The following is a 17,456-nucleotide window of genomic DNA, read 5'->3' on the forward strand; positions in this document are numbered from 1 at the left end:
CTTGCGGAGGCCAGTTTGCTCGAATGCCCTAATTGTCCAAAGAAAATGACTAAATGTTTCCCCCACGCCTTTCTCCATTAAACCTTTGCAACTAGCGTGCACCAAGGTTCTTAGCTACCGCCTGCATATCTATTGGACTGTGTCCAGTAATGACTCCTACGATTGCGGCGAGATGAACTTTGCTCAAGGCAAGCAGTTCAGTAGATCTCTTGCGTTCTATTCTAGGCCATAAGGATCTAGCAGTCACGCAGATGTTCGTCTTCGACTGCTGTCTCATAGCAGTATGTCCACCACCACCACTTCTGCCAGAAAACCACTACAGTGGTCCGGTACTTAAATTCTGGTAGCACAACACTAAGACTTAAACCACAAATACAAAAATTCCTCATCAGTTTCCAGGAAATCAATTTAACTATGAGAAAATTTTTTGGTTATCAATGCAACCCCACCTGAGAAGCTACTAAATTGAAGGCCAAATAAAAACGACTTCTCAACAAATCCATCAGCGCAGTAAGTAGCGTTGGGAAACTTGCAACAACTGAAGGTTAACTGTAAATAAGTGACGATTGGTGCTGACATTTATACTTAGGAATGCATAAAAGATAAATTTAAATGAAATTAAACCGAAGAAGGTGAAATAAGCAGTAAAATGTCACGCTTAAATGCACCTGCTGCAATAGCGGTAAATATATAAGCGCTGAGTAGTGGTGGCAGCGAAGATGACAAACACAAACGCTGAGGACAGTAGCAAATTGTTGACGCTGATAAGGCATGAACGTTACAGTTGATTGGAGGTTTGCCACAAAGCGACGAGACATTAAAGATGAAATAGAGGAAGCAGAAGATGGAGAAGCAGCGGAAGAAGGAGAGGTTATAATAATAAGAAGCTCAAAAGGATGGAGAAGAGGTAGCTGATGGCGACACGCTTCAGAGCGCAATGAAAATGTTTGATATTTATTAACAAATTAATGGCCAAACAAGCGGGTGTGTCGAACGCTGCCAAACATTGACCGCAATAATGCTGCGCGGAAAATGGCGTCGCGACCATAAAATCAAATACACATAAAAACTCATAAGAAACACATTTAAATGAGTGACTAACGACCGCAGTTGGGTGCTTGTGTTGCCACAACCGTCAGACAATGTGTAAATAAGTTGGTAATTGTGTGGAGAATTTGGTGGTTAGAAGTTAATAAACATAAAAAATGCTAAATTAAAATAATTGAAATGCAAGGCGTGTGTGATGCGGCGGCAATAAATGCGCTGCACACACACACACAGCAAGTGCAGCAGCATTGAATTCAACGTGCAGGCACAGTGCGCATGCGCAGCGACCTTCCTTGAGCTGCGTACTTTCTTTACGCTTTCAAACGCAACAATGCTGTATGCACTTCAAATGTTACGCGACTTTGACGCAGTGGAAAATATTTTATGTGTAAGTACCTGCTACTTAGATACAAAGCAGTTATGTAAGTAGTTTATGAAATCGTCATAAAATTACATATTAAAAGCGCGACGTGTAGGAAGACAGGCTGACTGTATTCTTCTTTACTTCTGTGACCCTGCGTTATGTACGCAACGCTTACGTGTGTTGCGTGTGAACTTTCGTTGCGGCATGCCTGCGGATTAATGACCGTTTACTGGCATCAGCTTCTACTTATTGCTCGAGGGTGAGTTAATATGCTGCGTAAGGCGCGATAATAATTTTTGAGAAATTATATAAATGCCAGTGTATTAATAGCGTGAACATTCGGCTGTCACTTTATTGACTTAATTTTTTTCTCGCTTTTTATTACTCTTGCTTTCATTAAAAGGCAGTAAATTTGTGGTATTTTCTCCACTTTTAATCAGAGTTCAAAGTGCTGATGGGAGCTCATTGGTGGCAGCTTTAGTGTTCATAAAGACAAGGTTGCTCAGAGTTGGTCTTCGCACAATTTATTGACTGTAGTCTTGGCTCACAAATTGAATTTTCATAAAAGTTTCGACATAACCTTGAAACTACTGGCGCTTGGCGTAAGCTTCAGAACATAAGCGAAGAGAAATTAATTAGGAAAAAAAATATAGCAAGCTTTTTTTTGAAAGCTTTGGAGCTTTTTGCGAGTTTCGGGGTATAAGATCATCAGATTCCAGTGATTCCAGAAGACATCGAGAATAAAGCGGTCACAACACCCTTCAGCTTCTTCGAGTTGGTAGGAATGCCTGTTGAACATTGGATCAGCAGGCCTTCTCCGATATCCATACTTATAACATGTACATAGAGCGTCTTCATCGTTTCATTGATACCACTAAGCAAGGCATCGCCTCTGCCTCTCATAGCACAGCAGGCGTCCGGTGCTTGAACTAGACCGCTGACGTCAACTCGCTTCTAGAGCTTGGGGTAATCCAAGCCTACAGCTGGTCCAGTCCCATCTACATGGTATCCACCAAGCTTGAAGGTTCGCGAATTACTACAAGCTTCAGGCGATTCAACGCATATCAGCATGTAGAGCTCATTCAGTTTGTGGTTCCAGCTCCTTTGACATTCATCGCAAACGCGCACGGTGCCAAAGATCTGATGGAGAACAGTTTGGTCGTATACTTCGGGAGTTTTCTGAACTCGTTTCGTCATTGTCCATGTTTTTGAGGCGTATAGTAGGATCAAATGATCGGTGAAATGCTCCAAGAGTTCTCTCCTCTCTGCAGTGTCATTTTTGTTCGTCCAGAGACGACGGTCTATCGCTCTCAAAGTAGCACCTTCTCTGCGCTTGATCTCCAGGCTTAGATTATTGGTGGAATTTATACTGCTTCCGAGATATGCAATGTCCCTTCCTTTTTCAAATTTGTTGCTACCGAAAGTGCTGTGGTTCCCAAGACACGAGGATTTCTAATATGTAGTGTATATGGGAACTTTGTCCTGCTCTCGTTCCATACAAGACCAACCGATTTTTTTTCTCCTAGGAGAGAAAACGCTGCGCTGACTACTCTGTTGTTAAGACCTAGGATGTCAATATTATCTACGAATCCCGATAGCATTGCATATACTTGTAGAGCAGACAGTGCCACTGCGGTTCAGACTAGCGGCGCGTTATATTGAATATGACTTCAAGCTGCTGTAGTTGTGCGAAAAGCGAGCGGTTGCATACGTTCATTCGCAGGAATCTTCGTAAAAGTTGGTAAAACTGGGTCCACAAATATCTCAAAAATCAAAAAAAAAAGGTTAAAGCTATGAACAAAAATCTAATCGAAGGGAGTGTTCGACTGGATTTTCGAAGATTCTTCGAAATTTACTTGCAGGAAGAGTTGAAGAATGTCGCTCAAATATATATTATTGATGAAAATTGATAGGTTAGTTAGACCAGTTTAAGCTCTTTCTGAGACCAGATAGAATTTCAGTTTCCAGGGCCAAGAGGAGTACTCATTCTTTAGGATGCCTGCGCTTGACGTGAATTTTAATAGACTCTGTCGATACCTCCACCAGTGTATCACGTTGAGATCCCAGATGCTTACAGAGTAGGCTTGCCAATGCGGGACAAGTGCACAAGAGATGCTTTATTGCTTCCCTGGTGCCTTGTTCTAGACATTTCCTCTAGTCTTCTCAATCTGTAGAATTGATACCTATGTACCTAAATACATTAAGAAACCGCTGCATTCCCATAGCACTACCAGTAGCTACCTGCGTTCCGACTGAGCTGACCAAGCTTCAATAATTCTAAGTCTGGCAGATATTACAGTTAAGTGCACGATGCCAAAGCGCGCTGCACGAACCTCACTCAACTGCCAAGTTTTATTGTCCGCCACGTCCTAACGCCGACCAGCCTGTGCGCGTGTGTGTGTGCGTGCGTGCGTGATCGGCTTGCGAACGCGCTTACCTTTTGTCATTCGCTTAACTGTCAATTGGCTGGCGTTGACATGCTTGGGCGCTCCAAATAACCTTATTAGGAGCGATGAAGCTCTTTAATTTTTTCACTGTCTGCGCCCTCATGCTCGCTTGGCGCGCTGCCGTACCGCGGCCGAGTGCGTTGCGCGCCGCTTGCCGTCAATTTCTCAATTTCACAATTACAATTGACATGTGGCGCGGTCAGCGGCAACGCATTAAATGCATTGATTTTTGCCAATTTCGGATTTTATTGAACGCAACAACAACAGCGACAATGGGAGTAACAACAACAGGAAAGTTTAAGCACATGAGTAAAAGGAAAAAGTGGCAGAGTAAAAGCAGGCGAAATGCAACCGTGATTGTACTGTTGTTCACAGAAAACAGCAGCAACAACAACAATGTGAATTTGGTGAGCGAGAAATCAAATAATGCAGCCAAATGAAAGGCGACGAAAAAATGCAAAAAATGCATTCTTCCGTATTTCGTGCAACAAACGTGTGTATGCATGCATGTACTCGCCCCGTTGCATGCAACGTGCACAAGTATGCGCCGCCCAAAAACGCGAAATGCCAAACGGTAAACGCTTGACGTAAACATGTGCGCATGCGCGTGCACAGACACACGCGCCGCGCGGCTGGTTGCAGCGCTTGCGTGGCCGCTTGACTAGCGGCCGGCGGCAGGACATTGTCCAAACAACAGCAATACAAACCACAACAACAACAACAACAGTAATAATAGTGAAACAGCATAAAAATAATCGCTGGAATTTCGTTGTTTGTTGTATGTTTTGCGGCGTCCTGTGGGCAACAGCAAGAAAAAACAACAACAACACGAAAACAGCAAGCCAACAAACAGCGTTTTTCAGTAAAAACTCAAACTAAGCGACGGCGTTGTTTGCTTTCTTTGGCGCATGCATTTTGAAAATGGCGCACAGTGTTTAACCAACATAGTTGTTGTTGTAATTTGTTATTGTAATTTGCTGCTGACAATGCTGTTGCGACAACAAACCGAGAAACCGTTAATGCCGCACAATTGATGGCCATGTGACACGCACCGACCGCAATGTTGCCACATAATCCAAACAAAAATAAACAACAACAACTACTACATATAAAATAAAAACCGTAGAAATTAAAGTAAAATTAAAAAGCAAATATTTTGTATAAACGCAAACACGAATGCAGCGTTGAAGCAGCAAAACGCCGCCGAAGGGCGAAATGCAAATGGAAACGCTGAGCTGCAAAGCTGAGCAATATGGCGGCTCATAAAATTTATAACTGCGACCAATAGTCAGTCGGTCGATGGGTCGTTGCAAGTATACACATTCACACATACACACATACAAATATAACTGTTTATGTATAAATATTTGCTTACTACCGATTTGATTGCACGCTTCCTCTCTTCCCATGAGCTCTGCCCCTACAATTTTAGCTACAATGTTGCACGAAATGCCAGCATTACACATATTTTTGTTGTTACTGTTATTGACATGCAACTAATAAATAGACAACCAATTGCAGCACTGCGTCACCACCAACCAACCGTGTTGGTCATCCGCGATTGCGGCGTAACGTTTTCAGTTGGTTTACAGGGCCTGAAGCAAACTTATGTTTCAGATCGTGAACGACGCAAAACCGTAGATCAGCTGATACAGATATGTTGTATGAGAACGCAATGTAAATGAGCACTGTGCAATTATGTGCTTTTAAAGTTTATCCGTGTTATCCGTTTTGTTCAGATTTCCAAATATAACTCAGGTACGGTCCACAATGTTCGTGGATAAGAACAAAAAACTTAAATGATAATATTATTAAGTTTATCCGTGTTATCCGATTTTTATCCGTTTTGTGCAGATTTCCAAATATAACTCATTTACGGTCGACAATGTTTAATGTTTAGTACAAAAAACTTAAATGCTGTCGTTTTTAAGTTTATCCGTGTTATCCAAATTTTATCCCATTTGTCCAGATTTGCAAATAAAACTCATTTACTGTAGACAATGTTTACAGTTAAGTACAAAAAACTTAAATGTTGTCATTTAAAAGTTATCCGCGTTATCCGAATTTTATCCGTTTTATCCAGATTTCCAAATATAACTCATTTATGATCTACAATGTTAGTGGAACATATTTTTTCTAATATTTCTAGTTTTTAGCTTTGAGCAGGCTACGAAAGAATATATGTATATAACATTCGATGTTTTCTGTCCCAACAGGGCTTTAACAAAGGGTATGAGACATCATTTTCCAAATTGCAAAACTTTACATTTGTGTAAGGAAATCATAGGAAATATGCTTGACCCACACTACTATATGTATATAGTACATTGACTTATGTATATATAGTGGTACTATAATCTCAAATCCGTTATATTCCTACAATAAGTAAATAACGTCGCAAATTTCGCAACTAAAACCAAAAATATTTATTTGGTTTCGGAATTTTGATTTTTTTTTTGTCCGAAATTGCTTGATTACATCGATATTTTCGCTGCGCCATTCAATCGTTCCCACTTTTGTGCAAAATAAATTACAGTAATTTGTTTTCGGCTGTCGTGTCGCTTGTTGAGCGATTTTTCATTATTTTTTCCTTAAAAGAGAAAAAGAAGGAAAATTGGGAAAACCGATTGACGCGATCACAGCTTGCCGCGTACACACAATTTCCTTGCCACTTTTGGTCGCACCAATCGGCAGCCGCCAACCACCAACCGCCGACTAGTCTGCTGTGCGGCTACTATAAATTTTATTGATATCCGCCAGCGGGCCATTCGATCGATTAGAGTTAGTCGTCCATTTATTCGTTCGATCGCTGACTTCGTTTCACCCAGTTGTTGGCCGGCTTGTTGGCTTGTTGGCTTCTTTGCTTTCGTTGGGTGTTGTTGCATCATCGCCGCCATTGCAAGCCACCGTGCCGACAACGTCAACGTGCTCTTCGATGGCGGCGGCGGCGGCGTCACCAAGACATAAAATTAATCTCGCACTGCTCGTCGCACCAATGACCCCGAGGCCAGCGCAACTCTTGCTCTACGCTGTGGTTGTTATTGTTGTTGCGACTGTTGATTGTGTTGGTGGGCGGACAGCGGGGCTGGCGTGATTATGTGCGAAATTACACAGCGCCTCGAAACGCATTTATTTTCCGCGATTTTATTTATATTTGGGCAGGCATGCACGTCGGGAAGTGTTTAACGAAAATCTTGAATGAGTTTTCGGCGCATTTTTTTCTTCTTGTTTCTTGGGCGCTGGGAAACACTTATGTAAGTTAACAGTTAGCAATTGACTCAAACGTGTGCGTGTTCGAATTGGGAGTAACAAAGTGAGGTTGGCGTGAGATTGGAAATCTTAAATGAGTTGCTAGCAGAGCCCTCAGCGAATCTGTTGCCGCTATTGTTAGCATAAGATCATCGGGGAGACATTGCTGGGAAAACTGTTGGCTTCCTTATCAGTCTAGTGTGGAGAGGGGAGTAACGGTAATTGAAAATGTGGAGTAATTCTATAAAGAAAAGGATTCAGTTTAGAGTATAGTGTATGAGTTCGGAGGGACCGGGAGGCGAAAAATTAATTATTGCTTCCAAAATATCTATGTTGTAATCCTACTTGGACTGCTAGAGACACTTGTCCATTGTAATTCTCAAAACTCCTAACTATGATCTAACTAGCGTTATAAATCCACAAAGCGCCTAGAGCCAGCACAAATTTATTGAGTTAACTAATATTTACTCCAATCAATTCGTCGAAAGCTAAACTTCAAAATCTTTAGTCTCACCTCGTGAGTTCCATTGAGACTGTACACTATCATTGGGGCCATGTGAAGCTTGTTAAGAGCTAGTAGTTCCATTTTACGTTCAACTCCGGACCAGAAGGTAACCCCACAGTGGCTGATTGCTGACCAACGCTTGTTGAGCTCGTGCGAGGCGCGTATATCCAGTGTCTGAGTGAACGACGACAGAGGAACGCGAGCATTCCCATTCCACTGGCATTTGATCAATGGAGCTATTTCTAGCGAGTTCATCGGCTTTACAGTTTCCGAAGATTTCAGTATGGCCAGGCACCCAGAAAAGTGTAATATGGAAGTAGCTGGATGCCACAGCTAGTGAGGTCATGCACTCCTTGACTAGCTCCAAGCTCACTGTCAGCAATCTCAAGGCCTGCACAGCAGGTCTGCTATCAGAGTAGATGCATACCTTCCTAAAAGGAGCTGCACTTTGTTGAAATATATCTGCTGCTTCGTTAAAAGCTGTGACTTTTGGACTTGGTTTCCCAAATATATCACATCTCACAACAAGGATTGGTCCTCAATAGCCGTAACAGTCCTGAAGTGATTGGAAAATTTATGTATATTGAGGGACCTTCGATATTAAGCATGAAAATGAAAGATTGTCCTTCGAGTTACGGGTCTTATTAGAGAGATCTCCCTAGAATCGAATGATGTTCTCCAGGTGATTTTGAGCTCCTTCAAAAATCTTCGAGTTACGGGTCTTATTAGAGAGATCTCTCTAGAATCGAATGATGTTATCCAGGTGATTTTGAGCTCCTTCAAAAGTCTAGCAAATACAATTTGGACGGTCACACGGAAGAATTCCAATGATTTCACACTTAAAATATGTGTGTGTGTGTGCCTTAAACAATAAGCAATATTTCAGCCAAATAGGCAGAGGAACATATTGACAGCCAGTCAAAAGACAGGATATGGCGTTGAACGCTGTCACTACGTCTAAAAAGTCTACAACAAAAGCGAAGAATTCATTTAAAAATAAAATTAGCAAACGAAATTTGCATGGCAAGTGGAGGAGCGAAGAGCAAAGTAACTGAAAACAATATTTCTTCTCGTCGCCACAGACATTTTCAAGGCGTTTTTATTTAAATTAAAATAGACACATTCGCGCCTGCGCAACGACAGCGACAGCCAACGCCACGCACCAATCAGCCAAACGACCAGCTAAGCCCAAGCCAAGCTAGGCTTTCGCGCCAACAGAAAGCACACAAAAGAAACAGGCAAAAGCAAACAGAAATAATAATAAACCCGGCAATAAAATAAAACAAACGAATCCAATCTGCAAACAACAGCTCAATGCCAGTGGCAAAATGCAATGAAAGATGAACATATTGGCTGAGGGGTCGCGTGGGCCAACACACGGCGCACTGGCATACCGCGTAGACACAGTCGCTATGTATGTTTATGTATGTATGCAGGTGGCCGCGTGTTGCCAACTATGCGTTGCGTTGTGCTAACAACTTGGCGACGAGTCGTGCACGCTGACGCCTTAAACGCCATGACGACGCGCCTTGTTGCTCCTGCCGAAGTGCAATTTTGAAATTGGCAGTAACTGCGTCTGCGCGCCGCTAACGTCTTGACTAGTGCTATTCAATTGGCGCTTGTATGGGCTCTTCGTGAGTGCCGGTATGTGTGTGTTTCGATGTACGCGCGTAATGCTAGCTTTGGCACTTAACAAGCTATGCGTGAGGTAGTCTAGGCGACTATTTGGGCAGCGGTTGGTGAGAGAGGCAGGAGTGGAATAACGCATACGCATTTCGCGAAACTACAGTGAAGAAGACGGGAACTTTGAAATGGTAAAAATAACTCGATTCAAGAGCAGGCAAATCTACTCAAGTCAAGCTTCACTGGTTCCAGAGTTTAACCTGTCATTCGAATTAAGCTTCAAGAAACTTGAAGAAATTTTCTGTCAGAAAAAAAATTCGGTACCGCCGCAGCCTTCGGTACCATTTTTGTAAGCCCATTACCTAAATATTTTGAGAAAAACTACCGAATTGAGAGTCCAGGGTTAGGTAGAAACCAAGAAACGTCCTGGAGTCCCGCTCCCCTCGGAAAATTTGTGGAATCTTTTGCATTACTCATGTGCTCAAAGGAACTGCAGAGAATCAAAACATAGAGACGTAACAAAATCCTCATATCACAAGGCGACAGCTCATGAGGGAAAGAATAGGAAATGTTACTGGCAACATATTGGTACAAGGAAATCGGCCGTCCGGTCCTAAGCTCCCCAGCACTGATATGGTAGCCTGGATGCAGTAAAATGCAGACGAAGAAGCTTCAGACATGTCAGAACATTGCACTCTGAGCCATAATAGGATATTGAAGGCCGTATGCTTCTGCTTAAGGAACATAACGAACTTTTCTTCAAGCAGATTTTGCGGGGATGTCTGCCGCCTGCTTGAAGACGAGCCGCGTTATAGGAACTTGAGAACGTCTTTCCTTGACTACGTCGACGACTTCGGACAGTACGGCGACCAGACTTCGCACACAGCTCACTTCGCAGGGGAGTCATTAACCCACTGCCTCTCAGTGAATGCCGTACTTGAACTCAAATCACTAAATATTGCAGAAGGAGAGCTTGAGTTATCACGAAATTAAAGTAACCCTTCCGCAACTTCGTTCTGCAGATTAAACGCCTAGCTATACAAAACAGAGCCCGATATAACAAATGCAATGAGTTCCCAGATGACTCTAACCACCTATTTACATGCCCATCGAACCTCAGTCATCCAGCACGCCTCACCTTATGGACCAAGTCCGCCATGCAACTTCGAAAGATCTATTCCACCTTTTCGACACACTGTAAACACCCAGCGCCGTTTGTCAACGCCCAGAAGACGTTCTAGTCTATCGATTTTCTTGCTGCCATCGTCGAGGCAGTATTTCCAAAGAAATTACATGTTCATTACCTTTCTGGCAATAAAAAAGTAAATGGGCGAATGCAATGCGAGAAATGTCCGCGCATATTTTCACAACATATTTCATCAATCGGGCAGGACTGTGTATGGGTCTAGCACAATTTAAACTTCAATCAAAACGATTTACATTGCCAATACGAAAGTGCAAATAAATCTGTGAATGCATATACATATCTACTATACAAATATATATAAATGAAACCTGGTGGCACATGGCACAAATCGTCGAAGCGACGCTCTAGCAGCAAGCCTCTGCGGTCGCGCGTCCAGCTGCCGCACCAAACCCAACAGCCAGCCACCATAAGGCCGCGCTGCTGTCACCAATATTTGATTTAAACAACGAAACGTCGCCAACGACGTCAATGACAACAATTGCCACCATAGCCACCACAGCCAGAGCTGGAGTTGGAGTTGGAGCGCGCAATGAATAGCTTGCAGCGCCACGGCCACGCATGTTGCCAATAAAAGTGTGAAATGTTCAAAAGTGAATTGTGTGTACATATTATTGACTTGGCGTGGCCGCAACCCGCGCTGCCTGCGTCTAGTAGCAGACAGCGCTTCATAGCGGAAGATGATGCGAAGACTGCTGCGCTGGAAGATGTGCATCCAAAGCATGAAGGGAAATGCCAGAAATAAGTGCAACAAAATTTAATTTCAAGTAAATAAAAAATACGCACGCACCTCTGCAGCCTTGCCAGCTGAGTGGCTGGAGAAACTGTGCGCTCCTTAGCAATTCACCGCTGGCGCTTTGTGCCTGAGAATTGCGCGTGCGCGCACCTTTTTTAAATCCAATTTATTTTGCAATTTATCGTTGAATTCAGTTTTATTAAGCCTTTGCTCTTTACAGCTGGCTGGCTGGCTGTTGTGGCAACCTTTTTTTTGTCAAAAAATGTAATTTTATTTATTTATTATTGGCTGTATTGTGAAGCTGGCTACACGCTTGCTGCCGTCCTGTCGTACGTACCGATTTAACACTCAACTAGCGTAGAATTTAAGTGAATGCAAAAATGGAGTATTGCCATGAAGAAATAAACAAATGAGCAGAAACCGTTAAAACCCTCAACAAACACGAACGTATTTCGAAAAGTATAAATCATTTGCCAGACAATAAACAAATAAAATCCCATTTCATTTATTGGTAGTTCCGCGTGGCGACGCTGTTGTATTTATTTCTCAGTGTTCATACTAGGGTGGCCCAAAAAAAAAAATCAGAGATCAAATAAAGTTGAGATTCTATATCAGCAACTTTTGATTATGACGAGAAGTAAGTCGGCATTTCAGACTCTACTCAGAGATAATAAAAATCTAGCCGAACGAGAATACCAAGATGGTATAAGAGAAGACTTGATACTCTGGTTTGGTCTCCCGAAAAAGTAGTTTGAAAAATTCAGAGTGGATTCGAAATAGAAGACTTAACCTCTAGCGAACACACATATGCACCCAAAGGTCTCGGATACATATATATCCAAGGCATCTAATCTGCTTCTATTAATCTTTGCGGTCTAGAATCAGGTGTTCAGCAAAGAAGGCTGCTAACAGATGTGCAGAGTGGGTGCATTCACTGCAATAACTGAGCGGCTATAATGGCTTTGAGCTGACTGACTGCTGATATTAGGAATAGCTTCAAGCTTCTTCCATAGTAAACTTGTCTAGTCACAGGAATCGCAGGAAACTTGCAAAGCCGGTAAACTTTTTAGAAAGGTCATCCGTTTCTCAATCCAATTGGAAGCGAGTCGAATTTGCGTTGTCTTCCTGTGATGTCTCTTGGACCTCCAGTGAGCTGAGTAAACGCTGTTCAACAACCAGAACTTATGTGAATGTGAGAGTCATCTGGCTTCGAACCACTGGCTCTCAGCGAATTCAATCTCGCTGCAACTGTGTGACGGGACACTGTCCAATAGGTTCACACATGGTTCAAAGGAAACAAGTTATATTCGCACATCGTGTGGACCACCCTATACTACACACATATGCGCACTGCAGCACCTTCATCAGCCATATTTTCCCACCTTCTACATGCCATAAGTTCGCGCTCATTCTTAAACCCTTTGCTACATACGCTCTTCACGCTGCTTCTCTCACATGTTTGCTTTACTTAACCTTCTGCTGCTCTTTGTTGTTTGCTTTTTGCGCCAATAAAATAAAATTTATTGGCACATTTGTGGCTAGCAAAAAAATGTTTGGTGAGTTCGCCGAAAAATGCTGGCGGTTACGGCATAAAGTTGAGAACAAACGCAAATAAAAAGGCACACAAACCCACAAACAGAGTTCAAATATTAAGAAGCCAATCGCCGAAAAAAGTTCGCAATCTAGTTATGCTATTCAAATTCGCACGTCGCGACAAGATGATAAAGTGCCTGCACAAAAGCCGGGCGCGAATTGCTCAATTGTATCGCGCTGTAGCTTGGCGAGCTGCAGCGATTTGATGCTATCTTCCAATCAGCGATATCTTCGCATTTATCATGCTAAGCATGCTTAGCACAGAAGCGCGCCTCACGTCGCCGTTCTTTAGCGCTGACGTAGCGCGAATGAATTCTTACCCCTTTTTATGTGGGCCCAAACTGGCGGCGCTTCCTTCCAAGAAACGCGCTAAACAAACAATAAAGCGACGGTTGACATGGGTCCACTTTTGCGGTGATATATGCGACGGGCAGAGCGCTAAAACTCGCCGCACGTAATGAATTCTTTTAGGTGTGCGACAAAGTCACAGTCATTAATTTGTGTTAATCGCTTGAAAATAAGCTATTAAGTATTTATTGAATAATTACGAACCCTTCGGAGGTTTCTAAATATTTTAGAGTATCTTTGGCTTCCTGAAGTGCAAAGAATGTTTTATTTTGACTTTTCGGAGACTTTCGGAACTCTGAACAGCTCGAGGATGGAGCTCTAAGCTATAAATATGAATTCAAACAAAAGAAGTCTTCCGGAAATTTTAGCAAGAGAAAGCTTCCAGATAAAATAAAAAAAATGTAAAGGAGCTTCTTAATGTCTCCCTTGAACCACTGCGAGATTGTCGGGTGAAGGCTTCCTTCAGAGCTCAGAGATCCGTAAGCTATTGGAACCCACTGAGTCTTGCTGTATGACGAATTCTAAAGGAATAAATAGTACCGAACTCATTCAGTAGAGAGTCATTTGGAAGACACACGAACTCTTTGAAAGCGGAAGAGAAATATATACTTTCGAACTCATTCAGTAAAGGGTCTAATTTAAGAAAGCAAAGGTTTTAAAAGCGTATTTTGGAAGACATTCAAACTCTTTGAAAGAGGATGAGAAATATGTGGTTTCGAACCCACTCAGTCGAAAGTCTAACTAAAGAGGACAAAGGCTTAAGAAGACAAAAGTTTTAAAATGTCTTTTGAAAGCTACTCGAACTCTATGAAAATTAAAGAGAAATATACAGTCTCAAACCCATTCAGTCGAGAGTTCATCTTGAGAGGAAAAAGTTTTTTAAAGCGTCTGTTGGAAGCTAGCCAACTCTTAGAAAAAATGGTTTATTTTTGCACTGAATTCATTATAAATATAAAACTAACTTAAGGTAACAAACTCCAGAAGTCCAAACTTCTCACTAAGCCAACAAAAATTACAGCTTTTATTAAAAGTTGAGGTACCTCTATACTTATACTGATATTCAGCTGGATATTCTGATGAACTTCTATCCGGCCGCATTCGAGGCCCAGCTTCCTGCGTACATTTGTAAGACTTTTGAATGTAAGACAATATTTTGCGCCTTAAAAATGCAACTCTGTCAGCAAACTCAAACAAATATTTCAAAAATATTTCAAAAACTCACTTTTGACTCAATCAAATAGCAAATTTCCCTTTAAATTTTAGACGAACTTCATTTGTTTTCTAAATTTATTTTCTCAAATTTCTACCGCTTTCGAATAAATAAATTCATAATTTTTCAATATGCAACGCATGAGATTGTCCGAGAAGAAACGTCGCCTGCAGGTGGAGAACTACAAGAACATGATATTGATGGTGAAGCCGCGTGTGGACGACGTTTCGCCGAAACTCAATATCAGAGACGTTTTACGCGCATCGAAATTACGGGACGACTTGAATGCTTTCGATCGCATACGACGCATGAACAACGAACTGTTGCGCAGCGTCAACATGATCTCACGCGTTGGCGGACAATTGGATACGTTTCGTGAAAATCGCATGGGTCATACGCCGCGTTCGCGCATACCCTTAATAGTGCTGCGCAACCGCTATATCGAGCGCGATAATGCGAAGTTCGGGCAAATGCTGAAAACGGTCGGCACCACTTTGGATACACACGTGGCACCGCATTTGCTGCGTCACGTGCGTAAGAACTCCATAGAGTTCGTCGTGCCCGCACAGATCTTGGCCAAGTACAGTCAATTGCAAATGCCGCCCTACTCACAGTTACGGCGTCTTTTGCGACCCGTTATCTACTTCGATTTCTACGTGAAGGGCCTGCGGCCGGCTGGACGCATCACCATACAGCTGTACACGGAGGCCTGCCCGCAGGTGGTGTTGGCTTTTGTGCGCGCCTGTCGCAATAGAGACAAAAATCGTATACTGGTTAATCGGCTCTTTCCCGGACTCTGGCTGGATTGTTGTCTGCTGATACCGCAAGAGCAGAAAATTAAACCGAAACGCATAGAGTATGACATGCGTGCACTGGATCATAACCGGCCAGGCACGCTGGCCTTCTCGCTGGACAATCAGGATGCATTGCATAAAGACGCCTTGAAGTTCTCCATAAGTCTGAAGCCGTTGCAGGTCTTGAATGGAAAACGTGTGGCTTTCGGTGTGGTCAGCAGTGGTACGAAGGTGTTGGATTCCATGCAAGTCTTTGGCATGAAGAAGAGTGGCAAGCTGACGAAAAGCATCATAATAAGCGATATGGCGTTGTTGGTTTAGTGGTTCGTAGTGTCTCACTTTGTACAAATAGTATTAGTTTTTGTTTTCTCTTTGTAAATTATATGTAAAAATTTGAAAATTCAACATTAAGGTGATAGCCGCAATAAAAATGAAGAAAATATAATGCTGCTTAGATATGTGAGAGTACGGAGTATGGTACTGATTCCATTCCTAAACCCTACGAATACCCAATGAACTCAAATCTATGCTTCAGGCCGATTATCATTCAATCCCCCTACATCATCTTGAGAACCAGCATTCATTCTTTGATAATATTCCACCGAATAGAATACGCCCAGCCGCAGTGAAGAAAATATAGTAGCCGTAGCTGAGAGTACACGAAGGACGCGGAGAGTCGTTTGATGCCTGAAATTGAATCTAGTGTCCAGTATGTTTTGCATAACCACGGTTCGGTTAAGTTCACTATGAGATATGTGTTGCTTCTTCTGACTGATTTGAAAATGCATTTTTCTTCTTTGTACCTTCTTTTATTATAAAAAATTTCCTACAGGGTCTGTATGCATACACTGCAATTTTGTATTTGCATCTGCAGCGTCTTGCAATTCGGTATTGTCTTAATCAATAAAACCGTTTCGTGCAATTGCGCTCATAAATTATCGAACGTGAAAACAAACACACTCATTACCTTTGCCAGTTGGCCAGCCGGCAATTGATGGACGCCTTGATTCTGTGTCTTTTTCTTTGGTGCGGTAAACTCCGCCAATTTTATTATGTGACATTATAGAAACAGATAATGGGATTTAACCGTTTTGCATATGCAATTTTTGCAATTGATTGCACAGTGGAGCAATTGCTATTAATTTTTGACAAAATTATGTACGAATTTATTATCAAAATATTGGATTAGCCAGCATAAGCTTCAATCCTGAGAAGAGTATAAGTAGTGGAAGGACTTGACGTGAGTTTTCGAATGAAGCTGCTGAAGCTTTCGGGATGAAGCTGGATAAGCCATATGTGGACTGTGACTGTAAAGCTTCCTCGTCGAAGCCGGATAAGCCATATGTGGAGCCTGGCTCTGACATTTCCTCGACGAAGCTGGGTAAGCCATATGTAGATTCTGGCTGTAAAACTTTCCAAACTGGAACCTCACTTGCAACAACTTGTTATATTGAAGATACTTGCTACCAAGTCTTTTCAAGTACCCAGTCTATGAAAATATGAATTTGACTAACCACAATAACCAGAGTCATGTTGAGGTTGAAGCAAATACAGTGTAGTCTCGTATTCGTGAGCTGAAGTTGAGCAAATGATTTGCACATTTGATAGATGTTGCCATAGGGATCATAGAACTGTACTTCATCTAGTATTACCAATCGGTACCGATTGTCAGAAAATATGAATTTGAAAATTATTGGCGCTCTATTATGGACTCAGTCGAAATCGCATAAGCGACTACGGCGTCATTGAAAAGGAGGATGTGAATTCATCTCATATGCTTTTGAGCTCAAGTAAAGCCCCTTAGAAATTGTCAATTCGAATAATGAGATGAAAGAGAGAAAGAAAAAAGGAAGAAGACGAACTAAACTGACAGACTTGTCATTTCGGAATACAGAGAAAGGAAGAAAAACGATATACTCTGATAGCCTCTGTGGTTCTGGTTGCCCGTTGGGATGGAAGATTTCATAAGTTAGTGGAGAATTATGAACTAGATTCTCAAAGAACGAAATCTCTATTCTTATAACAAAGTTGTTAGGCTTCCTGATCATCAAATTGTGATTCCAAAAACTAAACACTGTCAAAAAAAACCACGACTGTCAGCTTTCGGTTAGTCACCTACTTTTCGACAGCCTAGCCTGCGGCTTCTTAACACTTGCAGCACGAAAATTAGTATGTATGCAGATACTTTTATATATGTATATAAGATGAGGCATGTAAGTATCCTTGACAATTCCACTTTAGTAAAAACCGATAAATATTCATGAAAATATAATGTGTGCGTGTGTGTGTGTGTGTCAATTTGCATAAGCCGCGCATTTTGCGCCATTACTCATGCG

General features: G+C 42.1%; 1 protein-coding gene and 1 long non-coding RNA gene across 2 annotated transcripts in view; one reads left to right on the forward strand and one right to left on the reverse strand.

The window, feature by feature from the left end:
* LOC125778606 (uncharacterized) overlaps nt 1–17,456 on the reverse strand; it is a 196,801-nt gene that overhangs the window by 68,200 nt on the left and 111,145 nt on the right. The gene's annotated exons all lie outside the window — the stretch shown is intronic.
* Nucleotides 14,357–15,566, forward strand: LOC105229422 (uncharacterized). Its single transcript, XM_011209704.4, has one exon. It carries the CDS (start codon nt 14,458–14,460, stop codon nt 15,439–15,441), a length of 984 nt encoding a protein of 327 aa, XP_011208006.1. The 5' UTR covers nt 14,357–14,457; the 3' UTR covers nt 15,442–15,566.

The sequence above is a fragment of the Bactrocera dorsalis genome, chromosome 5, assembly GCF_023373825.1.
Source record: "Bactrocera dorsalis isolate Fly_Bdor chromosome 5, ASM2337382v1, whole genome shotgun sequence".
In the NCBI taxonomy this organism is placed as follows: Eukaryota; Metazoa; Arthropoda; class Insecta; order Diptera; family Tephritidae; genus Bactrocera; species Bactrocera dorsalis.

Coding starts and splice junctions, on each gene's coding strand:
- LOC105229422 (XM_011209704.4), top strand. CDS start 14,458: ATGCAACGCATGAGATTGTCCGAGAAGAAACGTCGCCTGCAGGTGGAG.